This window comes from Vespa crabro, chromosome 1 (assembly GCF_910589235.1).
Source record: "Vespa crabro chromosome 1, iyVesCrab1.2, whole genome shotgun sequence".
NCBI classification, from domain to species: Eukaryota; Metazoa; Arthropoda; class Insecta; order Hymenoptera; family Vespidae; genus Vespa; species Vespa crabro.
The window spans coordinates 3,157,501-3,170,000 of NC_060955.1; the positions used below are offsets into that span (position 1 = coordinate 3,157,501).

The 12,500-nt window shown below is 29.0% G+C and overlaps 3 protein-coding genes and 1 non-coding gene across 10 annotated transcripts in view; all 4 read left to right on the forward strand.

Annotated features, from left to right (window-relative positions):
* The first annotated feature begins 124 nt into the window (after positions 1-124).
* On the forward strand, positions 125-968 carry LOC124423792 (UPF0488 protein CG14286). Its single transcript, XM_046961999.1, has 2 exons — positions 125-251; positions 384-968. The coding sequence occupies exons 1-2, from the start codon at positions 234-236 to the stop codon at positions 921-923; spliced, it is 558 nt and encodes a 185-aa protein (XP_046817955.1). The 5' UTR covers positions 125-233; the 3' UTR covers positions 924-968.
* Positions 969-1,239: 271 nt separating this feature from the next.
* Trnar-acg lies at positions 1,240-1,312 on the forward strand. The gene has a single exon. It is a non-coding gene; the product is annotated as a tRNA-Arg (tRNA).
* Positions 1,313-1,445: 133 nt separating this feature from the next.
* Positions 1,446-5,084, forward strand: LOC124427105 (threonine--tRNA ligase 1, cytoplasmic). 6 transcript variants are annotated; one of them, XM_046969602.1, is made up of 6 exons: positions 1,629-1,807; positions 1,950-2,203; positions 2,591-2,677; positions 2,766-4,321; positions 4,404-4,693; positions 4,811-5,084. In XM_046969602.1, exons 2-6 carry the CDS (start codon positions 2,135-2,137, stop codon positions 4,960-4,962), a joined length of 2,154 nt encoding a protein of 717 aa, XP_046825558.1. In that variant the 5' UTR covers positions 1,629-1,807; positions 1,950-2,134; the 3' UTR covers positions 4,963-5,084. The 6 variants fall into 6 exon arrangements, with proteins under 6 accessions (XP_046825594.1, XP_046825558.1, XP_046825586.1 ...); XM_046969630.1 differs by having other exon boundaries at positions 1,950-2,193; XM_046969612.1 differs by having other exon boundaries at positions 1,950-2,083.
* Positions 5,085-6,629: 1,545 nt separating this feature from the next.
* LOC124427133 (zinc finger protein DPF3-like) overlaps positions 6,630-12,500 on the forward strand; it is a 14,381-nt gene continuing 8,510 nt past the window's right edge. The window contains exons 1-7 of one of the 2 annotated variants that reach the window (XM_046969686.1): positions 6,630-6,841; positions 6,962-7,071; positions 7,371-7,607; positions 7,696-7,901; positions 8,004-8,073; positions 9,450-9,605; positions 11,142-11,540. In XM_046969686.1, coding sequence (XP_046825642.1) covers positions 6,645-6,841; positions 6,962-7,071; positions 7,371-7,607; positions 7,696-7,901; positions 8,004-8,073; positions 9,450-9,605; positions 11,142-11,540 — 1,375 coding nt within the window. In that variant the 5' untranslated portion in view covers positions 6,630-6,644. The remainder of the gene's footprint in view (positions 6,842-6,961; positions 7,072-7,370; positions 7,608-7,695; positions 7,902-8,003; positions 8,074-9,449; positions 9,606-11,141; positions 11,541-12,500) is intronic. The other variant, XM_046969696.1, reaches the window with a different exon arrangement.

Sequence of the window (12,500 nt, forward strand, 5' to 3'; positions counted from 1 at the left end):
GCATTATTGTAAACGGCAACAAAGCCGAGCCAATAAACGATTCGCTATAGAATTAACGCGACCAATCAACTTTGAGATTTTTCTTCTGACGTTATTCTCATTTTATTTGATCGTCACACCAAAATGGCGACTATTGCAGTTTGTTGAAAGACGTCATTTTGTTATCTGATCATATAACCTACAAATTACGTATTACGCACTCTGTGACAGAGTATTTGTTATTGTGTATCACAATGAAACCAAAAGGAAAAGTAATATATAATATTTATTAGTTATTAATAATTTGCAAGTTTATTTTTAAAGATTTGTTAACAATTATTAATGCAATATATAATGATTATGAGAATGCTTGTTATTGTTAAAATAAATCAATTGTGTTTTAGAATAACAGGATATCTTCTAAAAAAAAAAATGTGGAAACAAATTCAGAAGTAAAAAGTGATCTTCCATCTTCCAGCGTAGAAACAGTAAGCGGATTAAATCAAGAAGCCGAGGATCAATTTGTATTAGAACTTTATTGGTGCATTCAAGAATTAGAATCGAGTTTAGAGAAAGGAAAAGTGCAAATGAAACAAGCTCAGGATATTTCCAAAAGTTTGAACACTTTAAAAAGTAATAGCGCGCCTTTGATAAAAAAGAGACAAATTATGAGAAATAAATTAGGAAATTATAGAGAGAAAATGATCCAAGATGAACAGAAACTTATTAAGCATGTCGCATCAGTTAAATTTACAAATAAGCCAAATTTATATAAAAAATCTGTATTCCTACGAAAAGCTTCTACTAATGTAAAACAGAATTCTGTTAAAACTAGTGATAGTGAATTAAATGAACAGTCTCATGATTCATTAAATAATGATAGATCTATAGTTGATAAGAATAGCTCGCAAGAGTTTAGATTTAATTTTCAAACTGTAACTTAAGCGATTTCCTTTATATTAAAGTAATAAAAGTTTTTTTTTTTTTTTATATTTATATTTATAAATCCAATTAAAGCATTGATTTATTATTAATTATATTCTCTTTCGAATTTGTATCGTAGTACTTGTTTTTTATTTTTTATCACAAAGATAAATGTTTTCGTTTTATGATAGACTTTTTATTAATATTTCCCGTTTATTATAATTAGTACGAAGAACTTATAAGAATAATAAAAATTTTGTAAAATAATTAAATTATATTAAATTACAATAAATAATTTTAATTTATTAACAATATAAATAATAGAATGATCAAAATGGTCCTGTGGCGCAACGGATAACGCGTCTGACTACGGATCAGAAGATTCCAGGTTCGAATCCTGGCAGGATCGGTAACATATATTTTTTTCTTTCTTTTTTTTTTTTTTTAATAATTTAGAACTTTAATATATATATATATCGTATAAGAAATATATTTATTTAAGTCAAATTTTATAATCATAATATTTCGAAATATATGAATCGTAAAAAGCTGATTAATTATATTAATTATATTAAATGTATTAATTATCTTTATGCTTTTTATCGTGAAATAAATACGTAAGGACGTTTCTATTTAGTACGAATCACACGAGAGACGTATGCTGTTACCATCAATGATAGATTGTACATACGAGTGACTGAAAAATTGTAAGTTCATAGTCTACTTAAACTATTTACTTTAACCTATACGAAATCAATCTCGTTATGTACGCGTAAAAGAAGAATAACCAACATAAATTTATACTTTAATACGATAATAGTGAAGACAACGTTCACCGATTTTATTCGTTGTTCATAATTTGTCCATACCTGTGTCTGGACACGTTACACGTTTCGAACAAAAGGTAATGGACAGCTTTAACGGTGAATGATATTGTTATAACAGATTTAACAAAAATATACATTTATTATACGATCATCGATTGATTTATATTATAACATATGAATTATAATTATCATAATTCCCATTAAATTTAATCATTCTAGAGAAATTATTATATATAATTGACGAACAACGGTGAAAAGGATTTAAATAGAACAAATAAGTATAGTGTGAATACAACATGGTTGACAACGTGGTATCATCCGATGTGCAAACCTTAAATATTAAGGAAGAAAAGGCACGAGTCATATAATTATCATTACGTTTATATCTTTAATTTTTAAAAATCATGTTGACGTCTTTGCGATTTTACGGTTATAGGATCATTTACAGTGGTACTAGACGGAAGTACGCTTGGGTTTGTTATAAAGTTATATTGTTATCATTTTATGGAACTGTCGTGTATTGAAAAAAAAAAAAAAGAAAAAAAAGAAAAACAAAGATCATTTTTAATCATTAAATAACACTTTTTTTCTGTCCTCGTCTTTGTTTACTATCGTATCATCTATTGTAGCTTATGAATCAATAATCTGACGTAACCTTAATATTCGTTTTCTTAACACTTGCAACGACTCATCTTGACGATTTTTCCTTTACTTTCGTAAAAAGACAGAAGCATAATTTTTTTTTTTTTTGTTTTTTTTTTTGTTTTTTTTTATTTGTACTCTCCTTACCTTACCTTATTTCTTATTCGTAATATTATTTACTGATCGTTTGTATTTTTTATTCTCATTCTTTTTTTCAGGCGAAAATGAAGCCAGGAAAAGAGAAAAAAGTTGCAGTTGAAAAGAATTCAATTAGTGAATTAAATCCATGGCCTGAATATATACAAGTAAATAATTTAAACAAATATTTTTAATAATATTTATCTGTTATTATATTTTTTAAACTTTATATAATATATATCTATGTAATCGTAGGAACGTATAATATTATGGGATAAGTTAAAAGCCGAATACGATGCTGAAATTGCTAATAAAGAATCAGAAGAGATAATTGTGACGCTTCCAGATGGGAAAGAAGTTACCTGCCAATCATGGCGTACTACACCATATGAAATTGCAAGGAATATTAGTCAAGGACTATCGGATAGTATTGTAATAGCAAAGGTTAATAATGAACTTTGGGATCTCGATAGACCTTTGGAATACAATTGTAAACTTCAACTTCTTAAATTCGACGATCCAGACGCACAACAAGTTTTCTGGCATTCTAGTGCTCATATCCTTGGAGAAGCCATGGAAAGAATATATGGTGGTTGTTTATGTTATGGACCTCCAATTGAAAATGGTTTTTACTATGACATGTACCTTGGCGATAAAGGTATATCTAATTTAGATTTTCCTTCTTTGGAAACTTTATATAAGGGAATAGTTAAAGAAAAGCAACCATTTGAAAGGCTCGAAATGAAAAAAGAAGATTTATTAGAAATGTTTAAATATAATGAATTTAAAATACGAATTTTAAATGATAAAGTACATACTCCTACTACTACGGTTTATAGATGTGGCCCATTGATCGATTTATGTAGAGGTCCACATATTAGACATACGGGAAAGGTTAAAGCTATTAAAGTTACGAAAAATTCTTCAACATATTGGGAAGGTAACGCCGAAGCAGAATCATTGCAAAGAATATATGGAATAAGTTTTCCTGATACTAAACAAATGAAAGAATGGGAAAAATTTCAAGAAGAAGCTGCTAAACGTGATCATAGAAAAATTGGAAAGGAACAAGAATTATTCTTTTTCCATGAACTTTCACCTGGTTCTTGCTTCTTTCAACCACGTGGCGCTTATATTTATAACACTTTAATCGAATTTATTCGTGGTGAATATAGAAAGAGAGGTTTTCAAGAGGTTGTCTCTCCTAATATTTATAATAGTAAATTATGGCAAACTTCTGGTCATTGGCAACATTATGCAGATAATATGTTTTCATTTGACGTTGAAAAGGAAACGTTTGCATTAAAGCCAATGAATTGTCCAGGTCATTGTATGATTTTTGACGTAAGAAATAGATCTTGGCGTGAATTGCCTTTAAGAATGGCAGATTTTGGTGTATTACATCGCAATGAATTATCTGGCGCATTAACCGGTCTTACTAGAGTTAGACGTTTCCAACAAGATGATGCACATATATTTTGCACGATAGATCAAATCAAGGATGAAATGTTAGGAGCATTGGATTTCCTACGTCATGTATATTCTGTATTTGGTTTTACATTTAATTTATGTTTATCTACGCGCCCTGAAAAATATTTGGGAGATTTGGCTCTTTGGGATTTAGCAGAAAAAGCATTGGAGGACAGTTTAAATGCTTTTGGAGAATCGTGGAAAATAAATCCTCAGGATGGTGCTTTTTATGGTCCTAAAATTGATATAACAATTATGGATGCTTTAAAAAGATCACATCAATGTGCTACGATACAATTAGATTTTCAATTACCAATTAGATTTAATTTATCGTACATCAAGTAAGTTGTGAAACTGAATATAAGTTTGTCATAAAATATTCACATCATTATATCGTATATAATATGTATTATTATTTTCCAGTGAATCAGGCGAAAAGACAAGGCCAGTAATTATTCACAGAGCTATATTGGGTTCTGTAGAAAGAATGATCGCTATCCTTACCGAATCTTATGCAGGAAAGTGGCCATTTTGGTTATCACCAAGACAAGTAATGGTGATTCCTGTTGGAACACCTTTTGAGGAATATGCGATTGAAGTTAAAACGAAACTTTGGGAGGCAGGCTTTAATGCAGAAGTTGATACTGATTCTAGTGATACGATGAACAAAAAAATTCGTAATGCTCAATTGGCACAATTTAACTTTATACTTGGTACATATTAAAATATTCTAATATCATTAATAATCATATTATCTCTTTTAAAAATATAACACTTTTCTTCATTATTCTTCTTTTTTTTTTTTTTTTTTTTTTCTTCTTTTATTTCAGTTGTCGGAGAGAAAGAACGAAACGCTGGGACTGTGAACGTTCGTACGAGAGATAACGTTGTTCACGGTGAAATCAAAACGGAGGATTTAATCGAAAAGTTTAAATTATTTAAAGAAAGGAAAGATCGTAACTGCGAGGAAAGGTTTCAATAAATCTACTTTCTTTATCAAGACAATTTATTTATATGTAGGTAATATCGCTAAGCTTGAAAAAGTTATAAGATACGATCTTAATGCACTTTAAAATATTGGAATAAATCCTTTTCTGCAATATATATATATTCTTAAATATTTCATATAATTAGCTAGTTAGGTATACAGAAGAGAGAAATAATTTAGTATGTTTTTTCGTACGCGAATAATTATTAAGTGACAAATTTATATAAACAGCTCATTTGAAAAAGGAAAAAAACAAAGAAGAAGAAGAAGAAGAAGAAGAAGAGAAAAGAAAATGAAGATTAATCTATCCTTTTGTTTCTTATTAGAACATTATAGCCAGAACAGAAGTGTAATAGTGTCTGATTAAGAAACATGTTTTGCATATAAGAAAAACCCACTCCCCCTCCAGAAAAAAAAACAACAACAAAAAAAAGAACAGAAAGAAAGGGGATAAGGAATAAAAAAAAAAGTGCTTCAGATCATTAGAATTCACAATATTTCATATATGACATAATATATTTATGAAAAGTTTTTGCCATATCCTAACTTTGGTATTCAATTATGGAACTTCACATTGTAATTCAGCATCATAAAACGATAATCTTTTGCAGTAGATAGAAAAAAAAAAAAAATAACAAACAAGAGGAATGTGTCTTGTAAAAAAAAAAAAAGAGAAAAAAACCCAAAAAAAAAAAAAAAGAAAAAATACATACATACAATTTTCAAAAGGATAGCTCAACAAGTTGCCTTGTTAAAATTGAAATAATAGAAAGAGAAAATAGATGTTGATTGCTTACATTTTCACATAATCAATATATGATATAATATTATGAGTTTGTGATTTGAAATGTTCATCTCAATGGCTGTGCTCCATAATTTACAAGTAGTTAACACGTTGATAACGTGTATAACTGCTTTGAATACATTTTAGGAATAAAATGCACTCCAGTCTTCAGAGAAAGGATTTCCAGCATTTTTATAAGAAACATAAAAAAACAAAAAAAAAAAAAAAGAAGAGAAAAAGCAAATAAGAATCTTTGAAAATAGTATATAGTAACCATTTTGATTCCTACCATTGAATACAAATGTGATCTTTAATTTTCTTTTTATTTTTCTTTTATTTCTTTTTTTTTCTTTTCTTTTCTTTTTTTTTTTTTTTTTTAATTTCTTTTCTCTCCTTTGATTCCTTTATCAAGCACTGTTCAAATAAAACTCACAATCGCTTTTTCATTTGATTTAATACTTGTCTCCCATCACTTTTCTATATCCGTCACATTAAGAGTTGTACTTAATATTTATTACGTGTAAAATTAATAAGAAAATAATATATCAAATTATAATTAACGAGTTGTAAAATAAATAAATATGTGTCATTAAAAGAGATAAATAATTTTCTCTGATATTACATTATTTGATTATAAAATTTACAATAGAAAAGCGTAATGTAGTATGTATCACGAATCAATATAAGTTTTTGATTTAATGCATTACGATTAATCTATGATATAATCGTAATTAAAAAAAAAAAAAAAAAAAAAAAGAAAAAAAAAGAAGAAGAAGAAAAGAAAAGGAAAGAAAAAAAAATTACGTACAAAATTATAAGAAATTATTTATTGAGAATTTATAAGATTGAAAATAAGTTCAAAAAAAAATAATATCCAAATATTGTGTATGAAATGATTTATGTAGATATTACCGGAAGTAATGATTTTTTACACTTGACTATGTTAGTTACACTTCCGAAAAGAAGGAGTCCAAGCGGCAAAGTAGGAGCAGCAGAGGCTTGCTCAAAGATGACAGCTGTTGCTATCTCTCCTGCTTCTCATGGAATTATTCAAGTAGTTAACGAAAGTAATTTACTTAAAATAGAAAGGTAGAGAAATCATCTTCAATATAATATCATTATTTCATATAAATTGAGGAAATATATATATATATAAGAACGTTATTTGTTATGAATATTTTCTTTTTTTTTTCTCTCTCTCTTTCTTAGTTTTCTCAATGACACTGCATACAGGGAAGCCATTGAAAACTCGTCGAATTATAACAGTCGATTATGCAGAGAAAGGAGGTTACGTATGCCCTTTCTGGACTCACAGACGGGTAAATTAAAATATTTTATATGTGTAAATATTTATGTATATATATATATATTTTTTTTTTTTTTTTTTTTTTTCAACTTGTTTGCCCAACGTTCGTGCACGTGTGAATTTATTTATAAGATACGTTTATTGATCCGATAGAAAATTTACTTTGTTTATCAATGCAAATGAATGTTTATAAAGGCCGAACATATCAGTATTGACAATTTGATGTTGTAATTTTATTGTAAAATAAAGAATTTAATTGATGTTTCTTATACATATTGATAATATGTTATTTATCATTGTTAAAATTTGTAGGTGTAGCGCAGAATCATTCTACGCTTTTCATGTCCTCGAGAGAAAGACTACCGGGATTATTACACGGACAAATTTATACATATCCAAGCAAACGATGGAGGAAAAAGAGGCGTCAATATTTAATGCATTATTTACATCCAAAACGTGGACCGAGAGGTGACACAGAAGATGGATCTGAAGGTGTAGAGACTATAACACATGTCAATGATGATAGTAAAGAATCAGTTGGACTTAAAGGTATATATAATAATAAATAATATGATTTTATGATAATCGTTATTAAATATGTATAATAATAATTAATTAATTGTTATTTTTTTAAAAGATGAACATAGTAAAGATGCATGGTATTATGACGAACAAGACATGTTGGATATGGATGCATATGAAGAACCTGATCCAGATAGTGATTATGATTATGAAGAAAGTTACAGTAGTAAAAGGAAAAGGAGAAAACATAGAGGTGGTGGTCATCATCCTGCCAGAAGTCATCCACCAACCACGGATAGTCCTGGGACCAAACGTACAAAGGTATTGTTGATTAATATTAATGAATATTGGACAGAACATTTAATGATATTAAAATGTTAGAATAGAGGAATAATGAAACGATCGTTTTATTATTTTATTTAGGGTGGGGGACGTGGCCGTAAGAAAACTAACTATGATGCTGTTGACTCCGATAAGCCATTCGTTTGTGACCGTAAGTTTAATCATAGATACAACTACAAATGATTCTCTCCTGTTATCAGTTTCACCAAATATTATTATTATTATTAATATTATTATTATTATTACTATTATTTCTGTCAGTTATTGTTTTGTTTAAGAAACAAACGCATCGCGTTATCAAATTTGTTAACATTATTTAGTTATTATACTTTAACCACATCTACATATAATTTTGCAAGGTACACAAAAATTACTTTATGGTATAAAATAAGATGGAAGCTAGAAATAAATTATTAAATATTTTAGTGTTGAATACTGCATAATCTTACACCGAGGGATGGTGATCGATCATGTAATGAACTATAATGTGGGAAGGTGCTCTTTAGTCTCGTATTAATCTTGATATATAAAAGTGATCGGTACCGTATTGATTGTTGTTTTCCTTCAAGTTTATAGTAGTTGTGCCTTTATTTAACGTGTCATAGATTTTTAGAAAAGACAAATTTCTAGTTTATCTTGATGTTTTAATGTAAAGTTTAACTCATAACAGGGAGATGTCTTTTTTACAACCGATATTTTACAAATTTGTTTAACACTCTTCCAAACTTTTGTTTACTTACTTACCTTTACTTACTTTCCTAATATCATATTAATACTTTCTTTTGTTATGTTTTTATTCTTTCCAAATTGAAGCAATAACCTCTATGAATCTTTAGTATATTTAAAACTGATTTTTCTCTCCTACAGACATAATATACTTTTTTATAAAGAGAAATAATCCAGTATGAATATAGTGTTAGTAAACATTGATAAATAATTTTTGTTAATAATAGTAATTCCATAGCAGTTAAAGTTTTGAAGGAATACAATAGTCATTACTAATTAGACCCAAATACTTTTTCAGACCCAAAGTCTAGCGAATTAACTCGAATGTGCCTGCAATCTGTTTACTTCTTGAAACCACTCCTGTTAGACTAGCAGAAATCTTAAGAAATTTGGTCTCATATAGTAAGCTCCTACTGTCAATAAGAATTAGCAATTTTGTCTGTTCTTAAGTGAGCTTATGAAAGTGGCCAAATATCTTTAGACTTATTTTACCTGCCAATAACAGAGCAATAATGTACTGGCTCACACTGTAGCGAGCTCATTCTGTAGGAGTATACAAGCATCAAGCCTTGCATCGTATTAGTTTTGCTTCTTGGGCTGGAACTCCTTCACTGCTTGTCCACATATAGATTTGTAGGTGGATAGGGATGTGTACTGGTGCGGAAGGTGTGCAAATTTCCTTTTCCTTGACCCGTAAGCTTCGGTCCTGAAACCTTCCCAAATATCCATTAAAAGAGGTCTGTCTTTTCATGGACGTTGCGTTAGATGGATTGCGGGAAAACAGTATTTGCACTTTTGCAGTATGCAGCGCACGGTATAAAACCAGACCTGGTCTGGTCTACCATTATGGTCATTCCCACTCTACTTCCTCTGGTGATCCTGCTAAGGAACTAAGTCCCAGTCCTGCCGAAGTTGAACCTAGGAGCGTTGCAGACACCGCTGCTTCGAACCAGCCAGGTTGGAGCCAAAATCAGCTCAGTTTTCTCACTTTCCCTTAAGCCAATATTCCTTACCTTATCCCGTCACATATTACCACTTACCTATTACTCATATCTACAATTTATCCTATCCATGCAACTATTTATTTTAATAATCCTTTGACATAAAGAAATTGATTATATATTTTTATATGTATTGCAAATGCATGCGTTGCAAATACCGTTATATATAAATGTAATGTTTGTCTTGTAAGTTCTGATGATCTTCTCATCCAGGACAGATTTATATAGCATCTCATTTATATTACACCAAGTCAGCTTTGAAAAAAAAAAAGAACAAAAAAAAAAAAGTACAAAATTAAGAAATATTTGAATCAGCAAAGTTTTAATGGTTTGTTTTAGATAGTATACGTGCACAAAGAGAAAGTCTTTCACAGTAAATATTTTGGTAAAGAAGGAATCAATCGATATGATGTTTTTAGATATACTTTGCAATGCATGCCTCTGCAAATGCATAAATCAAATGTTTTCATTACTAGAGAAAAGCGATGATCCATTATGTCCTTTGAATTGTAACTTCTTTTTTTTTTGGCACAGTCATGTCTCTGAGTGTTTGGTATGTGTGTGTTTTTATCAGTAATTCCTATATCCTAATTTTTTAGCATGATAGTAATTACAGGTAGATCTAACTGTTTTAGATATTACTTTATTTGCTCTTTTGATGCTTACTTGATTCCTAAAGCAATTTTGGCTTCAAGTTTCCTATCATAAAATGCTGAAGCTTGACTAAATAAAAAATATAAATTTGATAAATTTGCAGTAGTGTTTTAGTATATTTATAGTAAAGTTTGTTTGCCTGTTCTTTAAGTCAAGTATTTAGATATTGTATTTTGAAATAGTTGTTGGTGATGGAATGTATTGATCGAAATGCATCTTGTTACAAAAAAAAAAAAAAAAAAAGAAAAAAAAAGAAAGTAAAAAAAAAGAAAAAACATATAATTGGATTCTTTTTCATTGTTGTGCCAGTTTGTCTGAAAAAAAAAAATAAATAAACTGTGGAGTTTAAATAATTGATTCTGTTATTGGAACGATATGCAATGAGGATATAAAAAATAAGAAAAGAAAAGAAAATTAAAAGTTAAAATAAAAATGAAAACTAAGAAGAAAGAAAATGAAATTGTAAAATTCGATGATAATATCGATTATCTATCTCTCTCAAAACATACATACAAAATGTTTCGATGCGTAATAATCATACTTTTCTCTATCATTCATATATAGTAATTATATCTTGATTTAATATATATATATATATATATGTGTGTGTGTATATATGTGTATATATATATATATATATACATATATATATATATTTTTCATTATCTTATTATTTTACTATTTAGAACATAATTCATTATCATGTGAATAACTGAATCGATTATTAAAAGACATTTTCACAGAATTGAATATAAATTATTGTCAATATAAGCCAGTGTGCATGGTCATTAGCTTGTGACGCAAAGCGCAACTGGGTATGTGGTCGGTTTGTGACTAGGTGGTACACGTCGGGGTCGTCAGAACACTACTACCTCGAGTACCTCGAGTCCCTCTCCCGCAGCACCAGCTGCCCCTGCTGCGGGAGCCACAACGCAGCCGCAACAACCAGCACAGTTGCCACCAGCTCAGACGCCCATCGCACCAACATCGCCTACTATACCACCACCTAAGGAAGATCATCTACCAGCAGTATCATCTCCTGGTGGTACCGCTGTACCTTCTCCTTCCTCAGTTAGACCCGAGGGTGGACCACCAACGCCTGGACCTGCTGAGAAAAAGCCTGGAAAATCCGCGCAACCCTCTCCCTACTGTGACTTTTGTTTGGGCGATGCAAGAGAGAATAAAAAAACTGGTGGATCAGAGGAATTGGTCTCTTGCAGTGATTGCGGTCGCTCAGGTAAGCTCGAGGAGAAAGTCAAACGCAAGTATACACGCAGAGCAAATCATAATTAATCATATTGATATATTTTCGATAATCGTATTAGTCGCGTCTATATTATTATTTCTTTTCGATAAACATTCTGACCTAACAAATTTATTTAATTTGAGAGGAAAGAACAAAATCCAAACGAGACGAAATAAAGCAAAGGAAAAGAAAAATGAAAAAAGAAAAAAAAAAAATAAATAATAAATGAATAAATAAAAGCAAAAAAAGAAACAAAATAAAAAGTAAAATTAAAAACGAATAAGAGGAATGAAAAGAAGGAGAGGAAGGGGAAAGGAAAAAAAAGGTTGATTAAAGAAAAATGTTCTTTCTTTATGTCCAACCGCGATCTGTAACTCAAAACTTACAAGCATATGCAACTCAAAATAGAAAATTGAACACTTCTAATCGGAAATCGTGACTTTGGAGTAGTTCTAATCAATGGGTTTTTGCTAGATTGGAAATTAACTGTATAAGTGTTTTCAAATATTATTAATATCTATTCTATGCTTATAATATGTCACGTTATATAATATTTCTAATGGAAAGACTATTTGACGAAATTTGATTTATTTCTAATTAGTGTAAAAGTGTATATATATATATATAAAATGTATATAAATATATTTTATATATATATATATATATACATGTATATATATATATATAATATATATATAAATATATTTAAATTAATAAGACTGTTCTTAAAAAATATTTTTAGCTAATTGAGAAAATATTTGTTTTTGTTTTGCATACGACGGGCATTGTTTTATTTTATTTATTGTCTTTTTTGTTTCTTTGTTTTTTTTTTTTTTCTTTTTTTCTTTTCTTTTTTTTTTCTTTGCTATGAAGCATATGTTGTAGTATTATGTAATAGATGTAGTTTTTATTAACATAATTTTTAAATAAATAAATAAATGTATATATATA

Coding starts and splice junctions, on each gene's coding strand:
- LOC124427105 (XM_046969602.1), top strand. CDS start 2,135: ATGTTGACGTCTTTGCGATTTTACGGTTATAGGATCATTTACAGTGGT. Junction 2,204..2,590: donor CTAGACGGAAGTACGCTTGG/GTTTGTTATAAA, acceptor TCTTTTTTTCAG/GCGAAAATGAAGCCAGGAAA. Junction 2,678..2,765: donor CATGGCCTGAATATATACAA/GTAAATAATTTA, acceptor ATGTAATCGTAG/GAACGTATAATATTATGGGA.